The sequence below is a fragment of the Pipistrellus hanaki genome, assembly GCF_964339955.1.
Source record: "Pipistrellus hanaki genome assembly, chromosome: 4".
Taxonomy (NCBI): Eukaryota; Metazoa; Chordata; class Mammalia; order Chiroptera; family Vespertilionidae; genus Pipistrellus; species Pipistrellus hanaki.
Window position 1 is genome coordinate 94,722,996 of NC_140506.1, and position 14,999 is coordinate 94,737,994.

Sequence of the window (14,999 nt, forward strand, 5' to 3'; positions counted from 1 at the left end):
TTAAGTTAGTTTAAAATTTTATTTTTTTAATTTTTTTTATATTTTTATGTAATAAAAAGTAAAAGTCCTTGTCCAACCATCCGTGTGGGGCATGTGTCTCTCAGGCAGGTCACTCGAGTTAATGGGGAAGAAAGAACAGGGGGCCCAAGTCTGACATATAAATAATAGAAAATAAAAGATCTTCCGTCTCCAGTGGGGGATAGAGGATGGGAGGGCAAGATGGGGTGGGGATGGGGCAGGGGCAGAGCAGGAACCCCCCCACCCCCGCTGGACCTGGCCCACCCACTTTGAGGCCTCTCCCATTCAAGGTGCTTGGCAGGAATTCCCCAGCTCCCCCGGGGAAAGGGGCGGGGGTGGGGAGCTGGGACTGGTCCGAGCTGCTGGGGGAAGAGACATAGAGATCACTCTTCCCTCCACTCATGGAGGTCTCAGGTCGCGGCCAGGACAATCTTCAGTTCCCCGGGGGGTGGAAGGGGAGCTGCTGGGAGGGATGAGATTGAACTGGTTGGAGGGGAAAGAGAAGAGAGCAGGAGCATTAGAACCCAAGCAGCTGTCCCTTCATCCAATGCCGTCCAGTGTGGGGTGTGGGGGAGTGGGTAGGAGCGGCCTCCTCAAGGTGTGTCATGGGGCTGTCAGAAGCACAAATCAAACACTGTTTCCCAGTGAGCCAGAGCCCTTACTGTGTGCCCAGCTCAGCCCCCCACACCCCAGCCTGGCCCTGTCTGCTGCGCTGACCTTACCTCGGCTAAGTCAGGAGGCAGTCGGGGTCACTGAGAGCTGGGGAGGCAGTGGGGAGGGGGGCTGCTGGATCACAACTGAGCGAGGACGGAGGGAAGCAAAGGACAGAGCCAGGAGCAAGCCCCTGGCGGCGGCGACTGTGGCTTCTGCCCACCCTACATACTTCACAGACAGGTGCAGGTCGGCAGGCGCCCTGTGGGACAGCCCTGCCTCCAAGACCCCTCACTCCCCACCCAGAACCCGTGCATCCTGCCCCACCTGCAGCCCATCAGCTCGTCCATGCCAAATTCCCCCAGCTAACGAGAACTCACGAATCCTGTCATCGGCTCCTCCTGGAAATCCAGGCGCCTGGCCAGGCTGCTCACCTTGGGGGTGTCCGATGTAGGGGTAGGGTGAGGGTGTGGAAGCTGAGAGTGCAGGCACCCCACTCTGGGGCACTGCGCCTTGGGGGGGTCCCCCATGGCTCTGGGGTGGGTGCAGCAGCATCACCTGGGGCGGGTGGGGAGCCCCAGGGTGAGGGGGCGGGGCTGCTGTGATTCCAGTTTGGACATGGGCCTGCAGAAAACAGAGAGCAGTTAGGGGCGCCACAGAAGCCTGACAAAGGCGCCAAGAATCCCAGCGTCCGGAGCGTGACGCAGAGGCAGCCCGGCACCAGGGACTCAGGAATGGGACAGTCTCGCGGCCAAGGTCCTCATGGCAAAACAGACCCAGACAAAGCTGGGTCCTTGAGTTCTTACCTGGGTAACATGGGCCATGTTGGTGAAGCCGTGGGGCAGCTGCTGGTGGGCATGGATGGCATACACAGCAGCTGGTTGGGGGAAGCTGCTCTGAGGGGACTGGGCAGAAGGTCCCGGTGGCAGAGAAGGAGGCGTGCCTGTCAGGGCCCCTGGGTGGTACAGATTCTGCTGTGGCTGTCCACTGCCCAGGTGTGGGGCCTGCCCTGCCTGGTGCTGTCAGGGGGAGGGAAAGGTTAAGCGCCACTCACTCCGATACCCAGGCCTTCCACCCACTGACCCCTAACCCTCACCGCTGGGGAAATACCCCAAGCTCTACCACTCTCCTTCAGCCCCCAACTCCTGCCCCGACCGCTCAGCTCCCCCACGGCAAGCACCTGGACAGGACTGGGGGCCGCATGCTGGGACTGTGGCTGGCTCCCCGTAGGCGTGGTGGCCGGCTGCGGCTGGTGGGCATGGAGCTGCGTGGCATGGTGTGGATAGGACTGGTGGACAGTGGCTACAGATGGAAGGAGAGAGATAATCAGTGCTGAGCACATTGGAGGGGACTGGGGAGCACAGCCTGGAGGGAGAGGGTACAGAACTCACCATAAAGGGCTTGGGGGGTGGGCTGCTCTGAAGGGAACTGAGGGCCGGAGGACGACACGATGGCCGGGGGATGGCTCCCCGACGTCAGCATGCGTGGGTTGCTTTGAAGCATGGGGGCAAACACCGGCTGGATCGGCAAAGAGAAATGGTCAGCGAAGGACTTGGAAGGCATAACCTCTGCACAGCAATGCTCTGGCCTCGTCCCACTACCTTGCTGGACATTCACCAATAACTTAACTGCGTAGGTGCTGTTTCACTGACACTTTAGTGAAGGCGTGGGTGGTGGCTGTCCTTTAATTTTTATTTGTCTGGGGCTTGGGTCTTAGGTGCCTTGCAACAGATCCTACCAGACCAGGACTGAATCCCCAGCCTGGCACCACCACCCAGATCACTGCCTCCCTCACCCAGCTCCTCTGCCTGGGACGTGGAGATGGATCTCTAGCAAGGCCTCTGCACCCTCCCGTCCCTCCCGCGCTTCAGTCACCTGAGAGGGATAGTGGGCCATGGGCTGCATCATGGCGGGCTGGCCTGGGAACTGCTGTGGGTTGTAGGGGATGTAGGAAGAGTAAGGTGTGGCAGCCACCAGAGGTGGGCCAGCAGCAGCGGCAGCCTGCATCATTGGAGGGGCTGAGGCAGGCTGGTGTTGGTCCGAGCGCTGGGGAGGCAGGGAGCCTGGGGGCAGGGGAAAAACAGTGCAGAGCTCAAGCTCCATCTGCCAGGAGGCACTGGGCAGCCCTGGCTGCTCCTCCCGACCCTGCTCACCTTTTGCTCCCCGGTACTTGCCCTGCTGTCCAGGCACTGAGTTGGATACAGGATATGGATACATCTGAGGTGCCTAGGGACAGTAAGGCACGTAAGGCTGAATGACCAGCTTACAAATGCCCAGAACAGGTCTGACCCGGTCCCTCTGCCAGCCCAACCAAACCTCTTACACCCTGGTCCCAGCGAACCCCTTCTCGTACCTGAACAGCTGGTCCCATGTGGATCTGAGGTATGTAGGAAATGTACTGGGGGCTGTACAGCCCACTCTGGCCTGCTGTCAGCACCGGGATGGAGGGAGTAGAGTGAGTCCGGGGCCCCGGAGAAGTTGGGGTACTTGTGGATTTATTCTGCAAGAGACAAGGGAGGACGTGTATAAAATATCTCATGATTTTTCTATTACTCATAGCAGCCCCCTTGCCTATACAGCAACAACATTTATGGATGGAGTATTGTGTGCCAAACACATTCTACTCTCTCTTTTGATTAAGCCTCACGTAAACCCTATGAGGCAGACACACTGAAGCAGGGAGGTAGGGTAAGTGGCTTGTCCAAGATCACAACACTTATAGGAAAGTACAGGGGTTTAAGCCAAGTCAGTGAGTCCAAACGAAGCTCATGCTCATAACTACCACACTCAGACATTCCCTGAGCCAAATGGTAAGTATCAGAGAGAAACAAATCAATACTTGTCGGACATCACGATCCTTTGCCACCAGCCTGAAATTGGTCTGTTTTTCCTAAATCAGCCTACACACTTTCACACATCTTCTGCCTGGTGGCAAGCGCTCTCCCCATTCTCAAGTGTCCTTTATGGAGAGGCCACCCCATCTCACCACAGACAGCAGAGGCTTTGCAGGATTGAACTCCTTGGCATTAGGATTCAATGTCGATTTCTTCACTTGTCTACGAGACAAAAGCAGAGTAAATCCTCACGGCTTGCCCCTCATCACCCCTGACACCCACCCATCTCCCCACCCAACTCACTCGGCAACAGGGCTCTCATCCTTGTCATCTCCCTTGATGAGGCCCACCGGGGGGCTGCCAGTTTGGCTCGGGCAAGGTGGTGGGAGCTGATCTGGCCCCTCCGTGCCTCCTGCTGATGGCAGGGGTGGCTTGTCCTCCTTATCCAATAAGGACTCCGTCTTGGAGACCGGGGACCCCATGGGCTCTGAGGTCAATAGACCATCAACTTCCTTCTCCTTCCCTTTGACCTCCTCCTTTAAGATCCGGGGAGGAAAAGGATCCAGGCAGGTCTCAGGAGAGCTACTGGGCTGAAGCTGGAAGGAGAAAAACCACACATAGAACACCGGTCCAGACCCCAGGCCTTGCTTCTTTCACCCTTTCTCTCATCTCTTCCATCCCACCTAGTCCTGTGCCTCTTCTTTAAAAAAGAAAAATAGAAAAAATACATATATATATATATATATATATATATAAATATAAAATACTGATTTTTTACAGAGAGGAAGAGAGAAGGATAGAGAGTTAGAAACATCGATGGGAGAGAATCACTGATCAGCTGCCTCTTGCTCACCCCCCACTGGGAATGTGCCTGCAACCAAGGTACACGCCCTTGACCGGAATCGAACCTGGGACCTTTCAGTCCCCAGGCCGACACTCTATCCACTGAGCCAATCCGGTTTCGGCCCTGTGCCTCTTCTTTAAGTTGCCCAGACCCACTTCACCTTCATCCTGTTAACATCCTAGAATTCATTCCCACACGTCTCTCACCTTAAATTGGGCCCCAAACTTCCTCAGTTCTTCCAGTTGAAAGCGTTTCTGTTCATTCTGAAGGCCAGGCACTACGAGAAACAGTGAAGAGAGAATATATACATTTCTTTCCCAAAGGTGGCTACACAGCGCCAGTAGCCCAGCATAAAAATCTAAACAGAAGAATCCAAGGCCTAATAGACTGTTCTTGTTTTGTTTTGAATAGACATTGTTTTTGAGTTCTAACAACTTTCTAATTGAAATGCTCTCCTAATCAAAGGGCCATTATACTTTGGCAGAAAGAGAGAGAAGAAAAACCAAAACCAATCCTCACCTTTCCCAGCTAACCGGGACAGCTCCTGGGATTCCAGAGTTCTGCCAGGGTCCTTGGCGACGAGATCTTTTACTGAGCAAGAGGAGACAGACAACTGAGGGTCTTTCCCCAGAACCACACTTCACACTGCCCACAGCCCCGAACCATCTGGCTCTTACCATCCGTGGGGGCCAGTGAGATCTTTGGAGAAGCTGGGGAGGTGGAACCTACTCCAGGATCCACAACTGATGACGTCACAGGGATGGAAGCTGAAGAGGTTGGTACTGCCGAGCCAATGGGAGGCTCAGGACAGGAAGCTGAGACTGGGGCAGGGGCAGCTGACTTGGGAGAGCGTGGGGGGTACATCCGGCCCACTGGAAGAAAAGGGAAAGCTGCACAATCGTTACTGCTGGTCAATTATCAATGGGTACAAAGGACTTACTAAAAACACCAAGAAAAGTTTACCCCCCCCCCTTTTCTATACAAGTCCACAGACCTAAATGCCTAGGAGGGCAAAGCAGGTGAGATGGCCTCATGGGCACCACGAAAGACTCAAAAAGAGCAGTCGTGACTCAGTCCGGACACCTGCAGCCATGCAGCGAGAGGTCAGTGTTGCCTCCACCGGTGTGGCTCATGGACAGAGCACTGGCCTGCAGACCTAAGGGTCCCAGGTTTGATACTGGTCAAGGGCACATACCTTGGTTACAGGCTCAATCCCCAGCCCAGACAAGGTGTGTGTGGGAGGCAACCAATTGATGTGTGTCTCTCGCATTGATGTTTCTGTCTTTGTGTCTCTCCCTCTCCCTTCCACTTCTCTAGAAATCAATGGAAAAATATCCTCGGGTGAGGATTAACAACAACAACAAAAGGACAGATCAGTGTTGGCAGAACTTCCTGTACTTCAAGAAAATTAGAAATTTTCTTATTTCCCCTATTTTTAAGTGTTGGCAACTAATTTAAACCAAATTATCTGCCAGCCAGACACACCCACAAATCACTATATTGGGGTTTCTGCATGAGGGAAACTGAAAAATTCTTTGCTAAAAAGTATAAACCCAAATCTTTCAAAATGCTTTTTACATCTTGAACTGTCTCCGAGCCCAGTATTCCAACCACCGACATTTGTATTTCTACAAACTCCTCCCATCACTTCCTGTGACAGGCTGGCTTTACCTGCAGGCGGCGGTGGGACAGAAGCTTCTCCAGAAGGCCTGCTGCTGGGTGAAGACAGAGTCTTGGCACCTCTCACAGGCCGCTGTGCTTTAGGGGACATGCGGGAAGGGCCTGTATTTTTTTTTTTTAAAGGTGGGAAAAAAAAGAGGGAGAGTACCTGTTATTACTTTACCACAAATCCATTATCCTTCCAACCCATTCCTTTCAATTAATTATCCTTCCCTGTCCCCCCAAGTATGCTTCACCACTCACCTCCATTAATACCACGTGTCTCAGAACCGGGGCCAGGGCTGCTATTGTCAAGATGGTGAGGACCACGGGGTGGCAAAGAGCTAAGGCCAGGTCGGCCGCCCCGAGAACTATTGCATCGAACTCCTCCCCGGGGACCTTCCCGAACTCGCTGGGGTAGAGGGATATACTTTCCTTCCCTGGGGGTGGAGGGAAGAGTTCAAATGAGGTCAAGTAGCCACAAAATCCACACACTTTGGAAAGATGAAGCCCTTCCTTCTAAAGACCACCTTCCACCCAACACACACACACACACACACACACACACACACACACACACACACAACCACTTGAAGATCTGTCCTAGTTAAATGTTCTGTGGCTACAGGCTTACGACCTTACATTTTATCAACCCTACCCCAACCAACCAGGCTAATATTCCATAATTCTCCACCCCTGTCCTATGAGAAAAGCAGTACCACATAGTAGGTCAAGGTGCATCTTTTACAAGATGCAGATCATCACGTACAGTTTGATTCTATTTTCACAAAGGGAGGAATAAGAGATACATATAGATGAATATGCAGAGAAAAAAGAGAAAGAATATGTATCAAAATTCAGAAACAAAAATCTTTTTCTAACTTTAGCCTTGTTATTCTGGGTAAAGCACTTAACCACTCTACATTTTAATCTCCTAAAATAATAATTGGGAGGCTCAAACAAGTGTACAAAACTCTTGGCCCATCGATGGAGTGGGGCCCACACCTCCAGGCTGCCGGGTTACCTGGACGCCAGGCTGGGGCTCTCCCGGCCGGAGCCCTGCCGCTGCACCGCACTGTGCTTCTCCTCCTCCGTGCGGCCGTCGTCGTTCTCCATGGCGATCCGCAGGCGGTACTGGGGGCTCGACTCAATCTCCCGGGCCAGCTGGGCGGCGCGCAGCTCCCGCTGGCGAAACTCTTCCGAGTTGTCCTTCTCTAAGGGCACCCTGAGAAGACCACCAGAGACCACCCAGCGCCAGGGGACAAAAGGGAAAAAAAGAAAAAATGTCTATCAGTCCTATCACAACCCAGCACAAATTTAATGGGCATCCTAAGTCCCAGGCAGAGCAGCAAGGCATCTATGATGCTAGGGGACACTGAAAACACATAAAGTGCATTTTAAGTTCTAGAAGAAAAGTGTGGACAGATGGGCAAGCAGTTAATTTTACCCAGGAGGTGGCCTGGAATCAAGATTAAAAGCAAATTTTTGAAAGCAGTTCACAAGATATAACAGGAGTGGGGAGAGGGCAATCCAAACATCCAGAAAAGCATGCAAAAGCCACGTGCCCCCTAGAGACCTGCCCCTCCCGTTGGTGACGCCACGCCTCAAACTGCGCCGCGTGGGGAGTGCGGAGACTCACGTGTAGGACGAGAGGCTGCTGTCATAGGTGGTCTTCACACCGTAGTTCTCCTCGTTGAACCTGAACATTTCGTTGGGGTCCCATCCGTTGGACTAGGAGCAAGGAGAGCGACAAGGACCGATCATTTTCCACCGGACTGAAAATTTAAAACCTCCCCACGCCAGAAGTGGAAAAATTGGGACAAGGCTGGTGAGAATACCAACTAGAACTACAAACTGGCAATAACTAGTAAAACTGAAGTCATAAAATCTAAGAAATCAATTTTCAGGTCTATATCGCAGAGAAATTTTGGTATATGTGCATGTTCTAAAAATTCGATAAGGCAACTATAATGACAAGTACCAATCAGTAGGGGAACAGAGAAACACAGTTTGGATGTTCATAGATAGGTTCATAAGTAGAACAGTACACAAGTTAAAAGCAATAAACTAGATCTACGGAGCGACACGAAACATTCAAAAACAGCAGGAAAAGGAAATTGTTGTACAAATTAAACAGCAATTCTCACAAGCATTTTAAATGATTCAAAGTACAGTAGCTGTTTCTTTGGAAATGTGCCTACACAGTACTCACTCTTGCCTATACTTTGTGCTAAGTTGACTTGAAGCAAATATTAACGATTGTCAATCACAGATGGTGAGAGAACAGGTATCTTGTTAGGTTCTGTGCCTTTCCATTTGGAATCTGATGTCATGAATGGGCAAGAGTAAATGACCCCCCTCCCCCGAAGCAACCCAGTTCCAAGAACGACAGTGGAGCCAGTAACCCCCGGGCAGCAGAGCTGCCAGCTCTCAGGGTCTTGGGGAAGGAGACTATACCATGTCAGACTCGAGGTCGTAATCATCACTGTTGCTGTCGCCACCCTCCCAGCGCTGAAGCACCTTCTCTTTGTGCTCCCCATTCACCTTCGAGTTCATGGCAATGGCTGAATCAGTGAACTTGTCTGTGGGCGCAGAGATGAAGATCAGGAATCATGTGATATCTCACAGGCTTTTCCCAATCCCCCCTTTCCATAAATTGTTCAAAAGCAAAGAAAAGTTTATGTGTGCCACGGTTGGGGGTTGGGTAGACACAGCATAAAAATTATCATCTTAGCCAAAACCGGTTTGGCTCAGTGGATAGAGTGGCGGCCTGCAGACTCAAGGGTCCCAGGTTCAATTCAGGTCAAGGGCATATACCTTGGTTGTGGGCACATCCCCAGAAGGAGGTGTGCAAGAGGCAGCTGATCGATGTTTCTCTCTCAACGATGTTTCTAATTCTATCCCTCTCCCTTCCTCTCTGTAAAAAAAAGACAACAATAAAATATATTTTAAAAAATTATCATCTTAGTAAGTTCATAAGCAGCAAGGAGTTTAAAATAAAGCAAACAGGAAGAGCCACAACACAGGCCAAATTTGTCCCATATTATCTTACATATTAAGACACACTCTCAAAAAAATCCAGTCATCTTCCTCAGAAAGCAAGATGATAAAATGGACGGTTATGGGAGCGGCTCAGCATCATGCCACTGCTCTCAGCTCTCCCCTCCCAGAGTGGGTTTGACATAAGAGCATGGAATACCTTTAGTGGCATAATTGAAGTCAACGTTTCGGAAATGGACAAGCATGACATCACTTGGCTTAAACACCATGGTGTCCACAATGTCTTCCCGACGAGGGCCACCTACTGGCTCAGATGCTTTCCGGTGCACAGCGTCTACTGCCAGTTCAAACTAAAAAAAAAAAAAAAGTCCCATTTCCAACACCCAAGGTCAATATCAAGAAGCATGAAGGCAAATATGACTATTTTTCTCTTTAGCTTCCTAAACTTCCCAACATCATGCATAACACTCAGTATCAGCCACAGAACGTAGCAAAAGTCCCCAAATTAAAATTTTACTCTTTAAATTTTTACATTAAAGTATCCAGCCCTCAAATTTTAGACCTATGCCCTTCATTGCTTGCAGCACTGAAATCCAGCGCAAGCCGGAAGAAATGAGTTAACAGCCACAATGTCCAACACCACTCAATCCACATCTTCAATGAACCTTCTTCATTCTCCCTCCTTCCACACAACTCCAAAAATCAGTGAATTTAACTAAGTACACTGACCTTTGAGCTCAGGGTCTTGAAGATACCTTCATAGGTGGTACCATTCTTCACCTTTACATCACAAGTGGAGCCCTAGGAAAGTGTGAAAAATAAGAAATCAAACAGATGCATGGCATCCCTCAAACAACCTAGAGGTTAGGTACCCACTTACCACAACAGCCGTAAGGAAATGCAGCATTCTGGAATTGTTGTAGACACCCTCAAATACCTGTCAGTAACATAGGAGGGAGAAATAAATAGCCAGTCAACATCTCACCTACCTTCTAAAAATCTGCACTTCCGTACTCCCACCCACCTTGTATGAGCTGGCCCCCTCCTTGCCCTCCTGAGCCTACCCAACTAATTCTGTACCTAATCAATCCTATATTCATACAAATGCACCCTTTAGGTCTCTGTACCTTTGGGGGGGGGGGGAGGGGCAACTCACCGGTGATTGTGGGGGTCCCTTCCCAGTGCTTTGTCCCCTGTAAGAGGAAATAAAAAACTAGTTATTGAAATCTGTTCAATCCCCCTTACACAATTAATTTCAAAGGGCTTGGTAGCCTAGAATCACACACACTGTGAAAATGCTGATCTAGGATAAATTCATCAAGATTTTCAAACTTGCACCTTATAGAGGAAAGAGGCACAGATATTATAAACCACTAGACACATCTCATGATAGAATTCAACCAACAACCGCTGTCTCCCTTTCTCCAAGGGGCCAAGGCTGCACGCACCCTTCCGAGACCATTGCTATGGCATCAGATAATAACCCATCTCAGAGGGAAGAGCGGAGCTCAGGGAGCACAGACCCGGAAGTACCTAGCCCAGGCACATTACCTCCCCAACAGAAAAGACAATCCCTTTCTGGGCCTTGCACCCCGATTCCTGGGAGGACGGTAGACCGTCTACAACCACCTTCTCGGCCTCCTGACTCATTCAGCCAGTCACCCGCTCCGAGAGGGTCGTCAATGGTCTGATGACCCCGCTCCTCGCTGGCTGATGTAACCGGCGGTTGAGGAGGGTGGTGAGGGGGCCGTTGGCGGGGCTGGGGGGACAGCGCAGCCGCAAAAGGTATCCACCGGGAGGCCTCGCCCGGTCTGCGCCTGCGCACTGAGACCCACGGGCCTCTTCAAAATACCCCCTCCCGCGATCAGGATGCACTGCGCCTGCGTGTGCCTCCACGCTCAGCGGCATTAACCCGTGCACCGAGGGACCCGAGCGGTGTCTGCCCTCAGCCACGGGCCCCTCCACGCACACTCCCGGCCACTGCCCTGCCACTGGGGCTCCTGAACGCCCGGCTCTCCAGACAGAGAACCCACGCGCACGTACGCACAGAGCGCGCGCGCTCTGGAGGCTCCCGGGCCGCAATTCCCCCCACCTCCCCGCCCCGTCCTCTCCTTCCGCCCCCCCCCCGCCCCCCAGCTCCCCTCCTACTGGCCAGACGAGGAAGGGGGAGGTGGCAACCCGCTCCAAGTCCCTCCCTCCCCATTGGCCAAGCTGCGGGCCGCGCGCCCCCCTTCATTGGCTGCGGCCCGGACCCCTTCCTGCAGCTGACTCCCCATTGGCTGAAGCCGGGAACCGCGAGACCCTCCGTGGTAATGGAGCTGGGGTTCCCATCACCTCTTCACCCCCCCAACTCCTCATTCCGACGCGCTAGCGGGGTGCGCCCCACCTGCCCCTGAGGCCAGGGCTGCGAGCCCTAACTAGGCTGAGCGCCGAGCATGGCCCTTAAATGCCCCGGTGGCGGTGGGGGGACCCTTCTTTCCCTGACCGGTCAGGGCCCATCCCCAGCCACATGGGGAGGGGGGGGCTTCCCCGTCCTCCCTCCAACGTGGCCAGGCTGGGAGCCCGTCCCGCGCGGGGTGCTGAAGTCCAGACCGGCGGGCCGCAACCGAGCCGCCGCTGCCCGCAGCCTGCGCTCCGGCGCCCCGAAACCCAACCCGCCTCACCTGGCGCTGCCGATGGCCGCTGTCCCCGGCCTCTCCTGGTGCTGCTGCTGCTGTGGCGGCGGCTGCGGCGCCAAGATGCCCTCGGCTCCCCGGCGGAGCCCGCTCCCGGCAGCAGACGCAGGCCCCAGGCAGGGGGAAGCGGCAGCGGGAGGTCCAGGGGGAGCCGAGGCGGAGGCCAGGGGGCCCGGGAGGCCGCCGTTGGGAGGGCTGGTGCCCCCGGGGGGCCGGCGGGCCACGGCCTGTTGCGCGGGGGGCGGCTGCTGGGGCTGGGACGTCTGCTGTGGCGGCTGAGGCTTCAACATGATGGCAGCGTCCGGAAGGGGAATCGGGGGGAAGGGAGGGAGAAGAGGCCGGGGCCGGGCCCCCGCCGCCGAGCGCGGGAAGCGAAGGGGACCGGGAAGCCGGGGACCCGCCGTTGGCGGGCGGGGGGGGAAGGCCCGCAGTCTCGGGGCGGACAGAGGAGATCGCAGCGCGAGGGAGCGCCGCGAGGCGGAAGGGGAGGGGGTCCCGCGGCCGGAGGAAAGCGAGAGGGCGCGAGCCGGGCTGGCGCGCGTGCGCGTCGCCGGGGCCGGGCGGGGGGAGGAGGAGCGCGCGGGCGGGCGGGAGCCGCCGGAGGGGGAGGGGCGGCGGCGTGGAGTCCGCGCGGGCCGGGCGGTTAGCTGGGGCGGGAGGGGAGGGTAAAGGGGGACCGCGAGCCCCCCGCCGTGGGAGTGGAAGCGGGAGGGGGCGGCGCGGGCGCTCACGCGCGCCGAGGACTTGGGATCTCTGTTCTCTAACAGCTGCAGAGGCTGCCGCCGCGGTCGCTCCACAATGAGCGTGTGCGGCCGCGGGGGAGGAGCCGCGGCGGCGACCGGAAGGAAGCGCCGGCCGCCCCGCCCCCGCCGCCGGCGCAGCGCGGAGATGCCTCCGCAGTAGGTGAGCTGTCACGACGTAGCGTGCAGTGCTTCCGCCATTTGTGGCCCCGTGGGCGGGGTCAAAGGGGAAAAAAAAATCCAGGGACTGGACAAGCTCCTGTTCTTGGGTGGTTTGGTAGGTTTCAGGAGGAGTTACTTTGGGCCTTATCTGCTTAAAAAAAAAAAAAAAAAGATGGGTTCTATTTTTTTAATTTATTTAATTTATTTTTATTTTTTTAGAAATATATTTTTATTGATTTTTTACAGAGGAAGGGAGAAGGATAGTTAGAAACATCAATGAGAGAGAAACATCGATCAGCCGCCCCCCTCATACCCCCCCACTGGGGATGTGCTCGCAACCAAGGTACATGCCCTTGACCAGAATCTAACCGGGACCCTTCAGTCTGCAGGCCGACGCGCTTGCTCTCTCTCTCTCTCTCTCTCTATTTTTTTTTTTAAAGATGGGTTTTAAGTGTATCAGCTTGAGCACGCCGGTCTTTGCAGATAAATTGATGCCTAATGCTAAATAACTTTAAACTTCAGTGATTTTAAAAAGTCCCGTTTAAAAAATAAAAATTGGGACTTTTTTAAAAGCGCCCCGGGACAAATTGTTAAAAAACGGGACCTCCGGTCACCTTACCTAAGTGGCTTGTTTCTCCAAGCCCTGGGATGATTGAACCCTTGACCTGCAGTAATAGATTGCTCTGAAGGACGAAGCTCCCGGGGTCTAGTTCAAAAGGCCGCATCTCACTGTGCAGTGAGGACAGTCTTCATTCGTTTAAACTTGGGCATTGGGACGTTAGGCTAGATACTCTGTATACAACCGTAATTAAACCCACGTTCTGCCCTGAGCATTCAAACTAGTGGTAGATTCAGACAATGCAAGTGGCATTAGGTGAAGCACGGGGCACTATGAAAGCAGATAGGAGTAACACCTAACCAAGCCAAGGGGAGTAGGATGGGACGAGCTAAGGAAATACAATTAAAGAGGGAGGAAGTTAAAAAAACAATAACACAAAAACTGGAGCGGTAAGCAATCTGGGACCAGATTTATATATATATATATTTTATTGGTTTTTACAGAGAGGAAGGGAGAGGGATAGAGAGCTAGAAACATCGATGAGAGAGAAACATCAATCAGCTGCCTCCTGCACACCGGCCCCCCCCCCCCCCCCCTCTCCGGCATGTGCCCACAACCAAGGTACATGCCCTTGACCAGAATCGAAGCCGGGACCCTCAGTCCGCAGGTGGACGCTCTAGCCACTGAGCCAAACCAGTCAGGTGGGACCAGATTTTTAAAGAGACAGGCATTAACCTTAAAGCAGCCTTTTACATGAAATTAAGATTTCAGATTTGTATTTTTAAAGGGTTACTCGTGGCAATGGATCACTGTTTGTCCCCTCCCTTCCTCTCTCTAAAAATCAATAAGAATAAGCCCTCATGCTGAGCTCAGTGGTTAGAGAGTCTGCCTGAGCACCGAAGAGTCACACGTTCCATTCTGGTCAAGGGCATGTGTCTGGGTTGCAGTTTCAATCTGAGTCGGGTAGGGCGTGGGGAGGCAGCCAGTCCATGTGTGTGTCACACCAGTGTTTGTTCCTCCTCATGTCCTTTACTCCTCCCTCCCTCTCAAAAAAGATCAATGGAAAAATATCCTCAGGTGAGGATAAAATCAATAAAAGTAAAGTCATGGATTGCTCATTGCTCTGTGGACAATGGGAGGTGGGCCTGTGGTCTTAGTCCCAGGGAACCTTTTACTATCTCAGTCTCTTCACTCCGCGAATTAGCATGGGCACGCTTCTCCAGCCCTCTCCTCCAAGCACCCACTCCTGGATAAAAACCTGCCTTCTCTCTGGAAAGTATTCCTTCACTCCTGCCTCACTCCTAGCCTCGGGCGTGTTAGTCTCCCTGTGTGTTTGCCCAGTCATTTGCCCCACTTTATCTAAGAGTTCCTTGAATTATGTCTTCTTACTGCTCCTTCAGCAGGACCTGGCCAATGCAGGCAGCCAATTAAATACTTGTGAAGTGGCCCTAGCTCAGTGGTCGGCAAACTTGTTAGTCAACAGAGCCAAATATCAACAGTACAATGATTGAAATTTCTTTTGAGAGCTGAAAACCGACTTCTGCGCATGGGCCATGAAGTTTCAATCGCACTGTACGTGTGCTCCTGCATGGGGTGTTTTGTGGAAGAGCCACACTCAAGGGGCCAAAGTGCCGCATGTGGCTTGCGAGCCGCAGTTTGCTGACCACTGCCCTAGCTGGTTTGGGTCAGTGGATAGAGCATTGACTTGCAGACTGAAGGGTGCCAGGTTCAATTCCAGTCAAGGGCACATACCTGGGTTTCCGGTTTGATCCCCCATGGGGGGCATGCAGAGGCAGCCAATCAATGACTCTTTTTCATCATTGATGTTTCTACCTCTCTTCCAATCTGAAATCAATA

The 14,999-nt window shown here is 53.1% G+C and overlaps 1 protein-coding gene across 22 annotated transcripts; it reads right to left on the reverse strand.

The window, feature by feature from the left end:
* Positions 1-12,510, reverse strand: ATXN2L (ataxin 2 like). Of its 22 annotated transcripts, none has more exons than XM_084882917.1 (24): positions 11,670-12,508; positions 10,163-10,199; positions 9,887-9,943; positions 9,736-9,807; positions 9,206-9,356; positions 8,464-8,588; positions 7,646-7,737; positions 7,031-7,231; positions 6,271-6,446; positions 6,019-6,129; positions 5,025-5,237; positions 4,867-4,938; positions 4,554-4,624; positions 3,807-4,099; positions 3,656-3,725; positions 3,023-3,169; positions 2,823-2,895; positions 2,545-2,732; positions 2,061-2,187; positions 1,850-1,971; positions 1,476-1,688; positions 1,050-1,293; positions 741-777; positions 1-478 (listed from the first exon to the last, which is right to left on the reverse strand). In XM_084882917.1, the coding sequence occupies exons 1-23, from the start codon at positions 11,969-11,971 to the stop codon at positions 746-748; spliced, it is 3,189 nt and encodes a 1,062-aa protein (XP_084739043.1). In that variant the 5' UTR covers positions 11,972-12,508; the 3' UTR covers positions 1-478; positions 741-745. The 22 variants fall into 22 exon arrangements, with proteins under 22 accessions (XP_084739043.1, XP_084739042.1, XP_084739029.1 ...); XM_084882916.1 differs by having other exon boundaries at positions 1-501; XM_084882903.1 differs by having other exon boundaries at positions 1,104-1,293; positions 11,670-12,507.
* Positions 12,511-14,999: the final 2,489 nt, after the last annotated feature.

What these genes read in the sequence shown, in the direction of transcription:
- ATXN2L (XM_084882908.1), bottom strand. Translation starts at nt 11,971, where the DNA reads ATGTTGAAGCCTCAGCCGCCACAGCAGACGTCCCAGCCCCAGCAGCCG. An exon ending in TCAAGACCCTGAGCTCAAAG is followed by an intron (nt 9,357 to 9,735) that starts GTCAGTGTACTT and finishes TTTTTTTTTTAG; the next exon opens with TTTGAACTGGCAGTAGACGC. An exon ending in ACATGGGACCAGCTGTTCAG is followed by an intron (nt 2,896 to 3,022) that starts GTACGAGAAGGG and finishes TACTGTCCCTAG; the next exon opens with GCACCTCAGATGTATCCATA.